Source organism: Mixophyes fleayi, chromosome 11 (genome assembly GCF_038048845.1).
Source record: "Mixophyes fleayi isolate aMixFle1 chromosome 11, aMixFle1.hap1, whole genome shotgun sequence".
Taxonomy (NCBI): domain Eukaryota; kingdom Metazoa; phylum Chordata; class Amphibia; order Anura; family Limnodynastidae; genus Mixophyes; species Mixophyes fleayi.
This window is the reverse complement of record NC_134412.1, coordinates 54,620,007-54,640,477: the sequence shown is the minus strand read 5'-3', so window position 1 is coordinate 54,640,477 and position 20,471 is coordinate 54,620,007. Positions and strand designations below refer to the sequence as shown.

The window sequence follows — 20,471 nt, the reverse complement described above, 5'->3', positions numbered from 1 at the left end:
TGGTCCCTCCATCCAGAGGTTTTTCCGTCGCTGTCCTGGAGGTGGGGTGTGCTCGACATCGACATGATGGCTTCTCTTCACAACAGGCAAGTGGACAAGTCCTGCTCGAGAACTATGGTTCCTCTGGCTGTAGCTGTGGACACAATGACCATGTGCTGGGACTTCCAGCTGGGATATCTGTTCCTCCCATTCCAATGCAGGCCCAAGAACTCAGACAAGTGAAACAAGGAGACTACCTGTGATCATGGTGGCTCCACATTGGCCACATCGGGTCTGGTTTGCAGACATTCCGCGACTGGCAATTGAGCAAGGGCGGCATCTACTGCTTTAAGACGAACTGCTACTACAGGGCCCATTTCTGTTCCAGGACCTTCATTGGCTGGCTTTAACGGTGTGGCTTTTGAAGCCAGTCTTTGGTTGACAAAAGGTTTATCCACCAGAGTAGTGGACACTATGTTGCGAGCTAGGAATCCGGCTTCTGCCCGTATTTATCACCAAGTGTGGCGTATCTACATCAGGTGGTGCGAGCATCACTCTTGCCACACGGGTCTTTCGACTTTCTAGTATTTTGGCCTTTCTCCAAGATGGTTTGGGTCTTGGGCTCAGCTCTCTGAGCGTCCATGTATCGGCCCTCTGTCTATTTCCAGAAGAAAATTGTGAAGTTGCCAGAAGTGAGAATATTTTTTTAGGGGGTCTTGCATATCCAGCCTCCTTATGTTCCTCCCACAGCTCCCTAGGATCTGAATTTGGTGCTAACTATGCTTCAGAGTGCACCCTTTGAACCATTCAGATTGCTCACATGGAAGGTGGTTTTTCTCTTGGCCATAGCACGTGCACAAAGAGTGTTAGAACTTGGGAGCCCTTTCTTACCGCTCAACCATGAGGGCTGTTCTGCGGATGGTTCCTTATTTTCAACTTAAGTTAGTTTCAGGTTTTACCTGAACCAGGAGATTGTAGTCCCGGCTTTCCGAGTGTGGGATGGATATTTGGGTTTACATTCCAAGGAATCCTTGGATGTTGTTCGTGCCCTTCACATATATATTAAACGACCTTCGGACATTCGCAAGACTGATTCCTTTTTTGTCCGGTTGCAGGCTTATACAAGGGGGCGGCCGGCTACTAAGCTGACCATTGGCAGGTGGATCACACTCACCATTAGGCAGCCCTATGTTATTAAAGTAATTCTATCGTTTTCAAATAAGCATTGCCCAATCAATTGTATGTGTTTCCAAAGCACAAAGTGATTTATTTAAAGCAGATGTAAATTGTCAACAATTCAATACATTATTATATTATGATACAGTACAGTACAGCCAATACCAAAAGATAAATACATACCGATGCTATCGCATGCGCTCGCTGCGCAAACCATGGGACCCAGTGGACAGTATATCTGTTTAGAATACTGTGTCAGTTGACTGAGAGCCAGGGGGAGTGCAGCTATGATTATATACAGTACAGTGTTACACAGTGAACAATAGAGATGACGTAGATTGTTTCTATAGGTCCAGACGTTGGGTGGGTCCAGGGTAAACAGGTCATAGGCTGATTTAATCTAAGGAATCCAAAGGTGGGGGTCGTCTCTCCAGGGGGTCTGCTCCTTTCATAGCCAGCATCATACAAAAGGTTTATTCCCTAATATCAATAACTAAAGTATGCAATATGCGATCTCTTTGCCGACTGCACCGGACAGCTGCTGATGAATAGGGTTTCAGTATGATACCAGACATGCCACCTTTCCCACAACCTGAACCATATATATCACTGAAGTGTACGTATAATCATTATATATATATATATATATATATATATATATATATATATATATATACTACTAATAAACCAAATATTAAAATATTATCTGCTCATAAATTACAGTGTAACGAAACCAATATGAATATGAATTATATAAATAACTAAATGTTGTAATGCGAGTGTGTGCGTGCGTATTTTACCGTGCGATCGCACCACGCCACGTGTTACGTGGCGTACAGATCGCAATTGCACGGCAAAACAATATTAAACCAATATACTTTAGTTCATCCAATTATACGACTTCGACAATGTCATCAAGATCGGTCTGTGCCTAGCCATATTGCCGCCCATTCCACCCACTCAGTGGAGGCTTCTTGTGCTGCACGAAATGGAATTCAGGGGATTAGCTTTGTGGAGCGGCGGCCATCTGATCCTCTGTCCATACCTTTACTAAGTTTAAGGTTATTGCATCCTTGGACGCCAGTTTTGGCCGCAGTGTTTTGCATGCCAGGTTATCAGAGCGGTCCCTCCATTAGGGGGCTGCTTTAGAACGTCCCCATGGTAGCAGTCTCCCCAAGATAGGATGAAAGAGAAAAGGATTTATCATAAGTATAAAATCCTCCTGAATCCATCTGGGGGACACTGCGTTCCCTGCCCACTGTTCTTTTCTCGATTGTCTTACCCTTCCTTTAGACTTTATAAATACACTGAGAATGCAGGAACTTTGCAGAGGGGAGGAGTCTCTCTGTAGGTTAAACAAACAATTAACTGTTTGAGTGCCAACTCCTAGCTCAGAGAAATGGATATTTTTATACTTATCGTAAGTATAAAAATCCTCCTTTTTTACTTGGACATGATCTGTATATGAGCAACAGTTTGTTGTATGATTGACCTCCACTGATATAAATTTGTTAACCTTTGCACAGAGTTCTGATAATTTTTTCGGGAAATTGACGGTACTTTATCTTCATCCCTGTTCTACAACAGAATAATAGCTAACAATATTTTGTCAGCTCAGTCATAACACCAACCTCTTGTATACAGTTTCCCTTACGGGTAATATAACAGGTTACACAATTTTGTTCTAAATATGTATGTTTTATTAAAAAAAAGTCAGTGACATGGTGTACATAAATGTCCCAAGTGCAAACCAAAGTCTTTAAGCATAGATTAAATTACAGTGTCCAAAATGTTCCAGTAAAAGATATATTAAATAAGTTCTGTATGGTCCAAAGAACTACTTCAGCTGGAGAAACTCCCAGTGGTAGTAGGGCAGAGAAAATGTCTAATGACATAGGAATGATGTAAACCAGTGGGTCTCTTGGGGGCATATTCAATTGTTAGCGTTAACGCTAACAAACCAGCGCTCGAAAAATCTTACCGTTAATACGGTAATTACTCGCGGAATTTCAGCTCGCCGCTCCCTGAGCGGCGAGCTGAAATTCCGCGAGTAAACTACCGTATTAACGGTTTTCGCGAGCAATATTACCGTATAAACGGTAATATTTTCCGAGCGCTCGTTTTTCAGCGTTAACGCTGACAATTGAATACGCCCCTTGGAATCCTTAGGCGTTTCATTGTATCCTTAACAAAGTCTTCAGAGGAAAACCTAGTAATGAAATAATCTCACTTTTGTTTTTCTTATAAATACCTATTTTGTTAAACCTGTGCTGCTATCATATCAGCAAAGGCGCTTTGTTATATGTAATAGTGCCAGTAATTAAGGTTTCCGTTCTTAAAATGAGCTGCTCTGCTAAAAATGATTATCAGAATGTTTATAACTAATTTGCGTGTTGCAGTGAAAAAGGCATGACCGTGGACGCAATTATAGTAATGCCCACCTGGTATCCCTTTCTTGGTACTTATTCCTTATACCTAACCACTATTTTTATTAGTACTTTTCTTATGTTATGCAGACACAACATGTACCCACCACATTCGGACGTTCACTCGCTACAAGAAACAGTTGATATTTTATCCTACCAAATTTCCACATTGAACAAGTTATTGGATAACCTTGTTAAAAAAAAAAACAAACAAACCCTTGCTTAGCTCAATGTTCTGCATTGTTCCGGTTATTTGCTAATTTCTTTATATCGACTGTCCATTTTTCTACACTGCTCATATTCTACAAACTCACAAAGTTTAATAAAGATCATTTTCCCTAAGGGAGACTTTGTGGTGGTTGGAAAGAAATGAATAGCTAAGATAATTGCTGTTACTTCTAGGTATCTGGGGTGAGCCCATCTGAAGCAGGGAGATATTGTAACCGTTCACCTGTAGTGATATTAAGAGGCCATATGCAAATGACTGGGTATGGCAACCTTGTGGACATTCTGTAGTGGATTTCCTTGGCCGAATATGTGATCTAGATAGAACTTGCAAATAATCATATTTCACCTTTATTCTCACAACTATCAATTTACTTTTGTTTTGCAAAGATGAAAACTTACCAAACCTCTTCAGGTTATAGATTAGACAATTTCGCTTTGACTGTTTATGGACTTCAGTTTGCTTTATTGGTTATATTGAAAGCAATTTATTTAGCTTTGTTTAAATCCGCTGTATTTATATCAATCCTGATTTGAATAAAACCCACTGACAGCTCTGCTTTACAAAATAAAATAAATTCAAGACCTATGAATGAACTAGTAGTTATATCAGATATCTGATGTATTGTACACTTATTTTACAATACGGTACCCTGCTGTGGTCTTGCTAAATGCTATGGATTGTGTTCAATGTGGCTCACTATTTTATCTTTGTTGCGCAGCTCAGTTCCAACCTGCGACACGTGCGAGTGTTTGAGATGGATGTGGAAGATGATGGGGAAGCCGAGGAAGAGGAGGAATCTCATTCTCAGGATGCAACAGGGGAAGAGGGAGAGTTATATCATTCCACAGATGATGCACCGAACAGTTGCGTTGAAGCAGCAGATGTGACAGAGGAAAGCCTGGACCCTTGATTTCCATTACAGAGTTGTGCACTTTGACACCACACCTTCCTATAACGTTTCCTGTCTGTATTGCAAATATATGGGGCCCTGTCCCCTTTGTTATTTGAAACCAGGATCTGGACCACACCATATAGCCTTCACATTTTTACTGCAGCATCTCAAAGTGAAGTACTACTATTCATCTAGTCCTCTATGGAGTGAATCTTCCAGCGCCATGAGCTGCTGTGTAATCTGGCTTTAGTTGACAGAGGGAAACCTCCCCTATTATACGGGACAGCAGATTATATTAAGGGTGTGATTTTATTGTATCAGCTCTGAGAGCCACAAATAAACATTAATATTTTGTACAGCTAGTTTGTATCTCTGTAATCTGCACACTCTAGGAATGGCAGCCTTTGGATTACATATAGTCTTACATATAGCTAGCTATGGTGACATTTGAACTAAAAAGATAAAAATTAGTTTTCATTGAAAGTGATCCAAGGGTTTTACTACAATCATAATATTATTTCTCTTTCATCCATCTGGGGACACTGCTAACCATGGGGGTTGAGTAGGGTAGGGAGGAGTCTGGCACCCAAATAGTTAATCTTTTGCTGCTAACAGGCATATCCCCCCGCCCCTTCCCCACAGAACTCAGTTTGAAGTAGGTGCCCTAGGAGTATGGGCTGAAGTTTGGAGAGCTGCACAGTGAACTGAGTTCACTGGGTTTAGGCTTTTTTGTTTTTAGCTGTTGACATAGTGCACGAGTGGCTCTGTAAGACAGAGCGCACTCGTGAGCAGAGAAGGACTGTACAGCGGGGGAGCCGCGGCACCCGCTGACAGGTTGGAAACAGTGCGCTCTCACACTGCTAGCAGAGTGATTCGACCGATTGTAAGTTGGAAACTTTTTTGAAATCGGTCTTTACGGCTGTTGGTACAAACTTCAGACCGGCATTATCTTTGGCCTGGGTAACAAGGGCTATGGAAGCCTGGGCTGGGCAGTTAGAGTCCGCATTACAGGATTCGGAATTGCTCCCCCTGGCCATGCACCTTAAGGAGGTGGCAGGATATATATATATATATATATATATATATATATATATATATGAGGCGGCCCAGAATTCAGCCTCCATATCATCTTCTATTTCTGCTACAGCAGTAGCAGCAAGAAGAGCATTATGGTTAAGAGTCTGGGATGCGGATTTGGAGTAAAAAAAAATCATTAGAATCCATTCCGTATACTAGTGGGATGCTATTTGGTCCAGAGTTGGACTCCTGGATCTCACAGGCCTCGGGGGGTAGGAGTACGTCCTTGCCTGTGAATGCTCCTAGACCCAGAGTTCCAAGGTTTAGTTCTTTTAGACAGCCTTTTCGCGGTGGCGCATCTGGCAGAGGCCAGACAGTCAGGTCAAGGGCTGCTGGAGGTAGGAGACAATCGCTTAGAGGAAGGTCATCCTTGTCCTCCATGGCAGCAAGGTCCTCTTCCGCCAAGCTGCCGGATAGACCAACAGCATGATTACCACCCTCCTCTGATAACAGAGGGTGGGGTGGGAGGACGGCTGCTGGGGTTTGCCCAGCAGTGGACAGAGTCCTCAGCGGACAGGTGGGTTCAGGGGATCATGAAAAGAGGTTACATGATAGAGTTGGTGGAGCCTGCTCCACACAGGTTTTTTGTAACCAGTTTACCCCGCTGTCCTTAAAAAAGACAGGCAATTGCTCTCTTCTGTCGATTTGCTTCTTTTACAGAAGGTTATTGTACAGGTTCTGTAGTACCAAAGAAGGAAGGGGTTTTACTCAAACCTATTCTTGGTACAGAAACCGGACGGTTCATTCAGACCAGTGCTGAACCTCAAGCAGCTAAATCTGCATCTGAGAGTAGATTCTTTCAGGATGGAATCCCTAAAATCTGTCATAGATGGCCTAGAGGCAGGCCAGTTCATGGCATCAATAGACATCAAGGATGCCTATCTTCATGTGCCGATCGGGGAGGGGCATCAGCTATCAGTTCAGAGCTCTTCCATTCGGGCTTGCCACAGCCCCAAGAGTATTCACAAAGATTATGGCAGCATTCCTTCACTCCAAAGGGGTGCAGATTGTACCTTATTTGGACGATCTTCTAATCAAGGAGTCAACGGTTCAGTTGTTGGAACAACATCTTCGCCTTACGGTGAGGGTGCTGAAACAGCACGATTGGCTCCTGAATGTAACAAAGTCACAAATGATCCCTTGTCAGAGAATGACATTTTTGGGACTAATAATGGACACTGCTGACAGCAGAGTTTTTCTTCCAGAGGACAAGATAAGGTGCTTGATGGAGTGGACAGACAGGGTTCTGTCACACAGGAGGCTGTCAGTACTCATGTGTATGAAGCTGCTAGGAAAGATGGTGGCATCTTTCGAGACGCTGCCATACGGAAGGATCCACTCCAGATGTCTTCAATGGGACATTCTGAGGAAGTGGTCGGGGTCCTTCCTCTGTTTGGATCGCCAGTGGATGAGGTTATCTCTAGAGACGAGAAAATCCCTCAGCTGGTGGTTGTTAAAGGACAACCTAATAAAGGGCAGATCCTTTGCCCCGTGGGCCTGGATCTTAGTATCCACAAACGCCAGTCTGAGTGGTTGGGGGGCAGTGGTCCTTCACCTAAGGATGCAGGCTCTGTGGTCAGAGAGACAGTCGGTTCTTCCCATAAATGTGCTGGAACTTATGGCCATCCTGAAAGCACTGCAGAGGGCTCAGGGTGTGATACAGGGAAGGCCGGTTCGCATTCAGTCCGACAATGCCACGGCAGTGTCATACATAAACAGACAAGGGGGCACCAGGAGTGCAAGAGCGATGAGGATCACGTTTCAGAAAGAAACGTGCCTGCGCTGTCAGCGGTGTTTATCCCAGGGAAACAGAACGTACAAGCAGACTATCCAAGTCAGCACGAAGTTCTACCAGGGGAGTGGGCTCTGCATCCGGAAGTACTCCAGTTGCTGGTGGACAAATGGGGACTTCCGGATCGAGACCTGATGGCGTCAAGAGTCAACAGGAATGTCCCAGAGTTTTGCGCAAGAACAAGGGACCCACTGGCTGTGGCAGTGGACGTCCTAACAATGCCTTGGGACTTCAGGTTAAGATACCTGTTCCCCCCCATATCAATGATTCCCAGGGTCCTCCGAAGGGTCAGGCAGGGAGATCGACCAGTCATTCTGGTAGCTCCAGCCTGGCCAAGAAGGGTATGGTTCCCAGAGATTCTTCTGGTAGCAGTAGGTCAAGGGGTTCGGTTGCCCAGGGACCGTTCTTACATCAGGGTCTAGTCCGGCTGAATTTAATGGCATGGCTTTCGAATCCAGTCTGTGGAGAGCCAGAGGGTTCTCTGTGAGTGTAGTAGACACTCTCCTACGAGCCAGGAAGCCAGTTTCGGCTAGGATTTATCACTGCATCTGGCATGTGTATATAAGGTGGTGTAAAAAGAAATCTTGCAATTCAAAATCCTTTTGTCTGGCTAGATTTCTAGCTTTTTTGCAGGGTGGCTTGGATGCGGGTCTCCGGTTGGGAACCTTAAAGGTTCAGGTGTCAGCATTGTCAGTGTATTTTCACAGACGGCTGGCGGAGATTCCGGATGTTAGAACTTTCTTGCAGGGAGTGCTTCACATCCAGCCACCCTACGTGCATCCTACGGATCCTTGGGATCTTAATTTGGTCCTGGACATGTTGCAGGAGCCTCCATTCGAACCACTTCGCTCAGCGGAATTGCGCTTCTTGACTTGAAAGGCAGTTTTCCTGCTGGCCATTGCCTCAGCTAGGAGGGTCTCTGAGCTTATCTTATAAAGAACCTTATTTGGTCTTTCATGAGGATAGGGCAGTTTTAAGGACTGTTCCATCCTTCCTCCCTAAGGTGGTGTTGGGTTTCCATATTAATCAGGAAATAGTAGTTCCGGTATTCAGAGAGGATCCTCAGGTTATGGGAACAAAAGGAAGTAAATGTTTAGATGTCGTTAGGGCGTTCCGGATATATGTTAAGAGAACTGCAAAGATACGCAAGACAGATTCTCTATTTGTGTTATTGATTTCGCTAGACGAGGATGGCCTGCGTCTAAGCAATCAATTGCTAGGTGGCTTACCCTAGCAATTAGGGAGGCTTATGTCCGTACTAAGCGTCCTGTGCTGAAGCGTATTGTTGCCCATTCTACCCGTTCGGTTGGGGCGTCTTGGGCAGCGCGAAACGGGGCCTCAGCGGACCAGCTATGCAGGGCAGCTACCTGGTCCTCAGTCCATACTTTCACAAAATTCTACCAATTCAATGTTTTTGCGTCTGAGGACGCCTCATTTGGCCGTAGTGCTCTACGTGCGGGGCGATCAGACCGGTCCCACCCATCCGAGGGACTGCTTTAGTAAGTCCCCATGGTTAGCAGTGTCCCCCAGATGGATGAAAGAGAAAAGAGGATTTATACTTATAATAAATCGGTTTCTCTGATTCCATCTGGGGGACACTGCATTCCCCCCTCCCCCCTCTTTTCTGTGTTTTGTGTATCTTGGTTGATTGGCCTGTCCTCCTAGGGCTTTGTTAATCAAACTGAGTTCTTTGGGGAAGGGGCGGGGGGATATGCCTGTCAGCAGCAAAAGATTAACCATTTGGGTGCCAGACTCCTCCCTACCCTACTCTACCCCCATGGTTAGCAGTAGCCCCCAGATGGAATCAGAGAAACCGATTTATCGTAAGTATAAATCCTCTTTTACTAGTAGTAAGAAATACATGTCTGCAAGATAAACACATGTGGGTTAAGTCAGCCATTTTGATACACCACCTGGGGGTGAGTGTCGTTTCAGACAAGCGTCTTACTGTAACAGCAATAAGCAATAGAATTGTTTTAATGCTACTGTTCATCTGGAGGGTCTCTATTTAGTTTAATTATGTCATTGATTCCACCATATAATAATGTTTGATAGTGGATCCCTGGTGGTATCAAATCACCCATATATCTGCATGTATGTGTATAGATACTAAATCTTCTCACTTGCCAAGATTATTGCTTTGGTAGGGGTCTGTTCCCTGGAACCCCCACTATTCAGTCAATGAAATGGCTTTAATTGAAATTCTTAGAGCAACTGTTAAATCTCTTCTAATACAGAGAGAGCTGAGCTGCAGTGAAAGTGATTAACAGAGGTCTTGGCTATTTGTGCCTGTCAGAATTCTGCTAAATACAGTAAATGGTGGGGGTCCCAGTGGTGGCACTTTGCTCAAGTATTATTATTGGGAGGAGAGGGTATTTAGTACAGGGTTTATTTAACCCCTTCAGAGGTTTTATTTTTAAAATTTATGTTTTCGAATACAATAGAAACAAAAAAATCAAGCACCTATACCAGAGATAAGGAAAGATGTTTATAACCTGTATATAAAAAAACAAAAAAAAACTAGACAGGCAACAATTGAATCTTCTTTCAAAATGTTTACATTGTAACCATTGTATGAGTCACAATTTCTTTTACTTATACCCCATTCATACTGCACCAAAATCCGAGAGAGAGTTTTTTTTTTTCATATTACAGCTTTCAGCCAATGAAAAGTGCTCTAGTGATGACTCACACAAATTGCCAGGGCACAGACTTGTGCAGTATGAATGGGGTCAACCCCGGAAATTCCCGGGTCCGAGGTGCAGTATGAATGGTGTTTCTGAGCTGGGACGCTCCGAGCCCCTGCAAAAAACACGCCTTGAAAAACCCGGGATATTGCCGGGGCGCCTGTAGGAAAGTGGTATTATTCACACAAACACTTTGTGTCTTTATGTAGGAAAAGGTACTTTGTCTCCAAAATAAAAAGGAAACACCCTGAACTGAATCTAAATATTCTACATCTATTAGCTGGCTATCTACTGGCAAAGCATGCTGGGGCTTGTAGTTTCACAACACCTGAAGAGCCACAGGTTGCCCAGGCCTGTTCTAGGTTCTAATTATGTTGGTTGTCTGTCAATATTGGAAGGTCTATGGGAGGAAATTAATAAGGAGGAAACTTCATAGGAAAAGTTGGGCCCTATATTTGACATAAATAAGAAGAGTTTCCTATCAAGTCTGAGTTTTTTAATCAGAATCACCTGCTTTTCATATCTTCTACAAGAATGTAGTGAATGATTTTAGAAATTGTGCAATGGAAATTCTCACATGGAATGAGGGAAACTTTAATCTGTCCAAAACTGAAAAGTTGTCCATAAATAAATTATGTGGCAACTCGTTCCGGTCATTAAACCGGCTGATAAGAGAGTGGGAGTGGTTATCCTAGACAAGGAAGATTACCTTAGAGGTATTGAGACAATTAAATCATGGCACCTTTTATTCAGTCTTACCTAAGGACCTGGATGGTATGAAAATGAATTTAAGGATATGTTGGAGTTGACTAGTTAAGTGCCTACTCCCTCACTCTCCAACTACAACCCCATGGTAGCATTGTCCCCCCAGATGGCATCAGAGAAAAGGATTTATCATGAGTATAAAAATCCCATTTACTTAAGAGCTAGTACTGCAGCTTGTACTAACACCCTTAGCAGGAGTCTGTCATATGCATCAGAAGGAGCTGGAACCCTTGGTACACCTCTCTCATCCCCTGTACTGTTGTGGGAGAGCTCTGGAGGGGATTCCTCCTCACTGTAGTGTAAAACAGTGATGGAGAGTCCTGTTTACTAACGCCATATGGTACTGGTTTTAAAATGGGCACGCACCAGTGCCGCTAGAAAAAATCCTTTCTGAAGTTCAGAAAGGACCTTTATAGCAGCATCCCCGGGTTTCGACATACAGAACCAAGGGGTTTGGGTCAGGCGGCACCCCTCTGAATGCGGCTAATGCTGCTAGGGACAGAGAGATTTACTCGGAGTCTGTCCTCTGTACGGGTCCTAGAGGGGGAATCACACTCAGGCTATTGCCATCTCCTCCTTGGAAGGCTTTACCTTTAAAAAAAGATAAAGGAAAGCCTGCCATCATCATCATCATTTACTATATGCCAGAAATCAATCGCCCATATTTCTGTCATAGAGTGTAAACATCTCCCACTTCCTGCTGCTCGGGGTGGACAGTGCACATATGTATATATGTACACACACACACACACACACATATATATATATATATATATATATATATATATATATAACTATATCGGATACGAATATAAAAAGGAGGACACGGCTGGTCATATTTTACCTTGAGAAAGACTTTATCTACAAGTCGAAACGCGTTGGTTCCATCTTCATTTCCTTTTTGGATTGTGAATATTTGGACACGAACGGACGGAACAGCTTGCAGAGAGAGACACTGTTGTTAACACTTACCCCGCTATCTTGTTGCTGATGTCTGGTATGAGTCACATGTTGATTTTACATTTTATATATTAAAAGATAATGCGCTAGATTGTCTTTTATGTTCTTCTATTTATACGGAATATCGATGCCAAAGCCGGAATTGGGTCCACATCTTTAATCTTGTCTACGGGCGCATTTACATCTATGTTCTAGTAAGCATATACCCAACAGGGTTTCCACATTGAATGACAACACGGGTGCACGCTATTTTATGTATGCACGGGAATAATTAGAACTCTTCTTGTTGCTTTCATGTTTGCCATATCGTCATGTTGATATACTACACTATTATGGTCTTTTGTATGCATTACCCTATTTTTTAGGGAATCATCTAGAAGATATTCATATACACATCCATCCCCAAGTATACACCTGTTGTGCGTGAAGGCAGCGCTATATGTATGTATCCATTTGTTTGCTATATTTAAAGCACATAGGCCCAGCTCTGTTCCAGATTAATAATAATTACAGTACATTTTGCAAAGCTCATTGTTATATGGTGTCCCGTGAGATATTAATGTATTACGTGCAGCTTGACTCTCTATTTGCAGCATAGGGCGCACCAGTATCAGATAATGGTATGCACAGGACTGGCAAGAGAAATTTGGGGCTCGGGTACAGTGAAATTTTGCCCTCCCCCACAGATGCACATGAAGAGAGATGTATACCGACGTGCAGCGGCGTCGGTGAAGGGGTTGTGTTCGCATAATGTTGGGGGCGTGGTCAATATGTGGCGTGGCATAACAAATTGGGGGAGACTCAATTGCTGGTGATGTGATACATGGGTATCGCGCAGCCCACTTTGCTGGCAATTACGGTAGAAATCTCTGCTTATTTTTCCTTGAGAGGAAAAATGAACAGTGATTTCTGTCAAATTTCAGCCGCAAAGTGTCTCGCAGATGTTCACTTTGCAGCTAATTGAATTCCCCCATTATGTATTAAAATGGTGTTGCTCTGACCTACCAGTTATTGCAGCTTTTACAACCTGGTACTGGATTCTTGCATAGATCCTGGAATGTTGGGACCTGTTGGAAAATGTATATATGGAAAACCGAGCAATAAGTGAACATCGCACATGACACAGATCACACAGTATAAAATACATACATTATAATAAAATATTATATTTATCACCAGCTACATAACGCCACCCCTCAGACACAGCACGCCACATCCTGCATCACGCTACCCCATGCCACATCACCCATCACACCACAATACCTCCCCCAGACAAATCACACACTATGCCACCCTGCAGACAAATCAGGCTTCCACCCAGTCACATTATCATGCCACCCCCAAGACACATTATCATACTACACAAGACATATTATAACCCCCCCCAGCCTACTGTACTTACCTATGCAGCTGACATCAGAGTAAAAAAGAACGCCTTGCAGAGTGAGCAGGTAAGCTCTTAGTCTCGTGAGATTTGGAGCTCCAGGCCTGCTCTGCAGGCTGCTGGACAGTATATAATGACATACGCTGTCACCACACACTGTCTGTGGACAGCTCCCCCCAGAGTTGGATTAAGGCTTTGGGGGGCCTGGGGCACTTAAGACAGGGGGCACTATGGTCTAAAATTAAGAGCATAGTATCATAATTCACAAAAGAGAGAGTTACTAACTAATACACAATGTAGAAAAAAATTATAATTCAGTCGCTTATCAAAAATTATTAAAATCAGAATTTTGAGGTTCAGGTTCAGTTAGGTGGCATCAATATTATTATTTATTATCATAGATTTCTAAGGCACCACAGTGCTCCACAGAGCCATACAGTAGGGAAAATAGTATATTCATAAAACGGACATACTAGGTAGACTAAATAAATGAAGACTTGAAAACAAAGGGTATGGAGGACCCTGCTCATTAGAGAGGAACAAGAGGAGCGAGTGTTGTTCGAATTGGAGATTATGACAGTTGTGAGGGTGTATTAATGTGAATAGTGTTTTCGAGGATAAGGTCACCTCTAAAAAAAAAAAAAAAAGATAGGTTTTCAGAGAATGTCTAAAGATTTGAAGACTGTGGGAAAGCTGGATTGAGCGTAGTAAGGAATGCCATAAGTGGGGAGCAGCACAAGAGAAGCCTTAGGCGGGAGTGAGAGGTGGCATTGGACATGGATGCACAGGGGAAAAACAGATACTGGGAAATGGTAGAAAAAGGTGAGGAGATACATGTGATAATAGGGGCAAAGAAAGACAGACACATAAAGGGGGCAAAGGAAAGGACAGACACCCACAATGCGAAGACAAAGCGACACAAAGGGTATAGAGGTGGGGTTAGAGGGTGCACATCGTATGTATACAATAAGGCCGTGCACTGTCTATATATGGCATCGTGCAATCCTTTGGGCAGAGGAATGGAGAGCCCCAGAAACAAAAATATACATATAGCAGCCCTGGGAGGTAGTACAGCTCTAAAACCAACATTTTAAGACTATCACTAACCCTAACTAACAAACAACCCTGACGGATTATACAGTTCATATACAGCTTTAAATACCGGAGACCAATAACTTCATAATAATCAATATCAATAACAAGTTTATTCTGACTTATAAAGTAAAGCAAAATAGATATAACTGTATATTTTAATATCTCAATATATCAGTTAAGTTCAGTGCTAAATAACCATTATAAAAATGAGCTAATCAGTTAATTCTATTGCTTAGTGTTTGGTCATATATAAAAAGAATGCCATTTCCAGATGGTTTGTGTGCAGTATATTACAGTCCTCTTTTTTTTAAGTTACCTTACCTGTTGTATGCTCCATGCCTCCTCCTTCAGACACTGCAGGCGGTCCTCAGCAGCATATAGTTCCATCCTGCCATGTACTTGGCACTGGAACGCCGGCTCCTTCACTTTTTAAAATGGGCGCCCAGTTCCTGGACCGTGCCCTCTGTAACTCCCTCCCCCCCACCCCTCCCCACTCGCAGGTGCACGCGTGATCACGGGTGCGCCGCCTGCTGGAGAAAATAAAAAGTACTTCTTTTTTTCTTTTAAAAAACACTGTTCGCCCCGGCCCATTTAGCCATCGGCCCTTCTGGCATTTACCAGATGGCCAGTCCGGCCCTGGTTCAGTGAGACCAACGCTGGAGAAGCTGGCTGGTCTTGAGAGAGGTTGTCTATGTCTAGCTAGCGTTTAGGGTCTCTATAATTTGCTGTGCAATTCATATGGTGTCAAATACATTTTAAACCATCCTGACAAAGCTGCATAAAAAGAAGTTGTTCGCGTGTGCTTCAGCAGTAGCGGGCTCTTGCCACAAGTAGTGTCAGGAATGGGATGCTCCGGGAACCAAGTTTCCGCTACCCAACCCGCGCAGATGTCAACATGGAGGAAGTACTGAGAACCCTCGTGAATGTGGCCGCTGCGCAGCAACAGCAGCAAGCTAAGATGCTACGAGTCGCCGAGGCACAGGTGGAAAACACAAAGCTCTTAAGGGAACAGTTAAGCCAGGTGAGTCATGACGGAAATGAACCACCTGGTCCGGTTCTGCAGAAAATGTCACCAGCTGATGACGTAGAAGCATATCTGGTGTCCTTTGAGAGACTTGCAAAAAGGGCAAAATGGCCTCCTAAAGATTGGCCTGAGAGGCTGGCGCCATATCTGACTGGTGAAGCTCAGCAAGCTTATATGGATCTAGATGAGGACCGGGCCTCTGATTATTTGTGACTAAAGTCTGAGATATTGGCTCGCATTGGAGTTTCCGGGCCAGGCCGAGCCCAGCGCTATCACCAATGGCACTATGATAAAGAAAAACCGGTCAGAGCGCAAGTGGCTGAGCTTTCTAAAATTTTAAAGAAATGGCTGCAGCCTGAGAATTCGCCTTTTCGGATTATTGAAGTTCTGGCGATAGATCACTGCATCCAGGGGCTGAACCGCGATTTGCAAAGGTAGGTTCTGCAATCAGACCCACAAACGTATGAAGAACTTTCCACAGTGGTAGAAAGGTTTTGTGCGCTACAGCAAATGACTAAAGAACCTGCATTCGTGCCAAAGCCGCTGCCACGCCAAAAGCCAGGTTTGACAGTCCTTGCTACAGGGCCCAATGGCAAAACTGCTATGGATAGAGGGCCAGGTGCAAAGCTGTCTAATCTGAAGTGTTTCGAATGTGGTGAGCCAGGCCACTTTAAGGCAGAGTGTCTTAAACTACAGGAACCCATGGACTGTTCCGTGGCACATATTGGGCCTGCGTTTCCAAGCTGTTTTACCATGAGTCCCACATGAGGAAGTCCTTTTTTGTTCCGGGTGACTGTGCTAATCAACCAAAACCTTGTTCTGGCCTTGGTTGACTCGGGGAGTGAACTTTCTTTGGTTTCTGCCTTACCCGAAACCATAACTTCTCGGTTGCCCAAGGTGAAGGTTCTTTGCGTACATGGCACGACAGAGGAGTATGAAAGAACAATACTACCAGTCACACTCAAAGACAAAACTGTTATGGTGGTAGCTGCCATAGTACCTAAACTCCCATATCCACTCATTTTGGGGCAAGACATCCCACTGTTTAATGATGTCCTCAGTGAGCGGATCCGGCCGAACATGCCGGCAACTGATGCAACGGTCGGAAGCCCGGTCTTAAAGGAACCGCCTAAGAATCCACAACATCTGGACATCGATCTTTGGGAACCGATAAACCGGAATGCCATCCTGGGAGTCACCGCAGGTGTTCCACAAAAGCATCTACCCGCGGGGAAACATGGACAGTCCAAACTAGCATTGGTTGGTGATGTCGCAGATGGGCCCACCCCGCCTATCAGTGAGGATACGGACTGGTCCGCAATACCAATTTTGTTTCCTCTGCAGGACTTTGCTCAAGACCAACTTAATTATGCCACTTTGGAACACGCCTTTAAAAGTGTGACTGAGGTAAATGGGGTAGCGAAAGCCGCCCAGCCTGGAGAAGGTATACCGTTTTTTATTGTCAAAAATAATTTCCTGTATAGAGTTGCTATTGTACAGGGTGAAAAAGTAGAACAATTGATGGTTCCTCAGGTCCATGTAACCCTAGTGTTAAAAGCAGCACATACACATGTCTGTGGGGGACACCTAGGGGAGGATAAAACACAGGAACGAGTTCTGCTTAGGTTTTACTGGCCCGGTGTACACATGGCAGTGAAAAAGTATTGCCGGTCCTGTCCCATTTGTCAGCGCACCTGTCCCAAACCAATATACAGGGCACCTCTCATTCCAATACCAATAGTACAAGTTCCTTTTGAACGGATAGCCATGGACCTTGTGGGGCCACTGGAAAAATCTGCACATGGGCACCAATATATACTAGTGGTGCTTGACTATGCAACCAGGTATCCAGAAGCAATTCCCCTACGAAACATAAAGTCCAGCACCATAGCTAGAGAACTTGTATTGATGTTTACACGCTTGGGAATACCCAAAGAAATTCTCACAGACCAGGATACTCCATTCATGTCCAAACTGATGAAGGACATGTGCCAGTTGCTAGGGGTTACGGCTCTTCACACCTCTGTATACCATCCACAAACAGATGGCTTGATGGAACGCTTTAACCGCACATTAAAGCACATGCTCAGGAAAGCAGTGGCTCAAGAGAAAAAAAGATTGGGACACTCTTATTCCCTATTTGATGTTTGCCATCCATGAGGTACCTCAAGCTTCAACAGGGTTTAGTCCCTTTGAGTTGTTGTTTGGGAGACAGCCCAGGGGTATCTTGGATATGTTAAAAGAAGGCTGGGAGCAGCAAGGTCCCAGGGAGCCAAATCTGGTACAATTTGTGTCCCAAATGTATGAGAGGCTAGGAAAGATAGGGCCCATTGTGCAGCAACATGTAAAAGAGGCTCAGGAACAACAGAGGAAAAGTTATGACAAAAGTGCTGTTGTTCGCTCTTTCAAGCCTGGGGACAATGTCCTAGTCCTGGTTCCCACCCAGGAAAGCAAACTTTTCGCCCATTGGCAGGGTCCATATAAAGTTCTATAGGCTGTCGGTCCTGTCAATTACAGAGTCCGCCAGTTAGGTAGGAGAAGCAAATATATCCTGTGAACCTCCTTAAACCTTGGTATGATGAGGAAACCTCTCCTCAGGTAGTGAGTACTGCCATTGAAAAGTCTGAAGTGCCCATATAGCCAGCTTTGTCCATTCAGCAGAGACAACAGACTGAAGAAATGATTCGCCAGAACAGGGATGTCTTCTCTTCCATTCCTGGGCGCACTACCTTAATCGAACACAACATTGTCACTGCGCCAGAAGTCATTGTAAAGCAGAAGCCGTATCGTATTCCAGAAGCCAGACGGGTGGACGTAAGAAAGGAGATCGAGAAGATGCTCCAGTTAGATGTGTTTGAAGAGTCCACTAGTGAGTGGAATAGTCTCATTGTGCTTGTCCCAAAACCCAATGGGACAATTAGGTTCTGCAATGACTTTAGGCGCCTAAACAGTATGTCGCAGTTTGATGCCTATCCAATGCCACGTGTGGCTGAACTGGTAGAAAATCTTGCTGGTAGCAACTATTTGACAACTCTTGATCTAACAAAGGGTTATTGGCAAGTTCCCCTGACCTCCACGGCCAAGCCAAAGACTGCATTTTCCACCCCTGATGGTCTCTATCAATATAAAGTCCTACCCTTTGGGTTGCATGGGGCACCTGCCACCTTCCAAAGGGCCATGAATAAATTGCTACGACCTCACACAGCTTATGCAGCCGCTTACTTGGACGATATAGTGATTTATACCCCAGACTGGGGATCACATTTAGCCATGGAGGCGGTCTTAGCTTCATTAAGGTCAGCAGGGTTAACAGCTAACCCAGAGAAATGTGCCATAGCCATGAGAGAAGCCAAATATTTGGGGTACGTTGTTGGTCGAGGGTAGCAAAGTGGAGGCAGTCAAAAATTGGGCAAGACCAGAAAAAAAAAGTCGCAGTTAAGAACCTTTTTAGGCTTAGTAGGTTACTACAGGCGGTTTGTAAGCCACTTTGCCACTAGAGCTGCTCCACTTACAGACATGTTTTAAAAAAAAAAAAAAAAAAAAAAGTTGTCCAGATATATTAACCTGGTCTGATTCTGCAGAAACCACCTGGTCTGATCTTCGGTTAGCTCTTTGTTACTCCCCAGTTCTACAAGTACCGGATTTTACCCGGAGGTTCTTCCTCCAAACTGATGCTTCTGGTGTTGGCTTAGGTGCAGTCTTGTCACAGGAGAAGAATGGAGTAGAAAATCCTGTCCTGTACCTAAGTCGTAAGTTGCTTCCAAGGGAACAAAACTATGCCACTGTGGAGAAAGAATGTCTTGCCATAAAATGGGCTACAGAAGCTCTGTGCTATTATCTCCTAGGCAGAGAGTTCACCTTAATAACAAACCATGCACCATTGAGATAGATGGATGCAGAACAACCGGGAGGTAAATGCCAAGGTAAGCCGCTGGTTCTTGGCACTGCAACATTTCAAGTTCTCAGTAGAACATAGACCTGGGATTCTGCACAAGAACGCAGATGCATTGTCACGAAAATATGCGCTCCTTCCAAAGTCCGCGTCCCCCTACTTGGACGCGCTAGGGGGAGGGATATGTAACAAAGGGAGGCATTTATCTGACAAGATGCAGAGAAAGCATACAAGCAGAATAAAACATTGGCGCAGTTATGCACCTAGGTTGAGCTTAAACCAGGTAAAAACTTGTGTAGTTTAAAGTTTTGTAAACTTACATGATTTCCTCTCAGCAAACAGAAAGGGTATGTTTGTTAGAGCAAACAGAGCCAGTGATGTACACTATGCAAAACTATGTCACGCTCTTCCATGTCCGGAAAAGGAAAGGTGAGTGCTACCATCAGTCCTTTGGTCTCAGGATGCTTTACTGTTTGCATGACATTCATGTGTGGGGTAGTTTCTTAGCCAAGGGAGTGAGCTTACTCACAATTTTGTCCAAGAACACAGCCATGAATAAAGCAAGATCTGACAAAAAAGTCTAACACTGAAGCAGCAAACTTTGTGAAAACCAATACTTTGTCATTCTCAAAACTTTTGGCCATGACTGTACACATATGGTCCTGGTCAGCATTGAATGCACAACCCCAGCGCTGTGAGGCAGCAATGCCAACCACTCTGGCATAATGCTATGAACCATTTCAGACAATTACTAAGCTCTGTTCCTATTTTCCTAATCCTGTCCTCATAATTACAGTTCTTAAAAGCGTGTTACAGACACTTTGGGAAGGGGTAAATGCCATGTTCATAATGTTGTAGGATTTTGTTATTTTTTATGCTATGGAGTAAAAAGCAGAGCTTTGGGGAGGGGGGGGCGCTATAGTGTGCCTCTTATAGAAGACAAGTGTTCCACATTAATCCTGTCTGAAGAGTGAACAAGAGTCCTTAAAATAGCTCAGAAAAACTAATTGGCCTCAAAATACTTCACATCCTAAATAGAAATTTTACAATATGGTACCAACTGTTCTGAAATATATTTGATGGACAAAAAATT

General features: G+C 44.0%; 1 protein-coding gene across 1 annotated transcript in view; it reads left to right on the top strand.

Moving 5' to 3' along the window:
* The window catches only part of ANAPC4 (anaphase promoting complex subunit 4), a 92,203-nt gene extending 87,143 nt beyond the window's left edge, over nucleotides 1-5,060 (top strand). Inside the window, exon 29 of the mRNA XM_075191161.1 lies at nucleotides 4,529-5,060. Coding sequence (XP_075047262.1) covers nucleotides 4,529-4,720 — 192 coding nt within the window. The 3' untranslated portion in view covers nucleotides 4,721-5,060. The remainder of the gene's footprint in view (nucleotides 1-4,528) is intronic.
* Nucleotides 5,061-20,471: the final 15,411 nt, after the last annotated feature.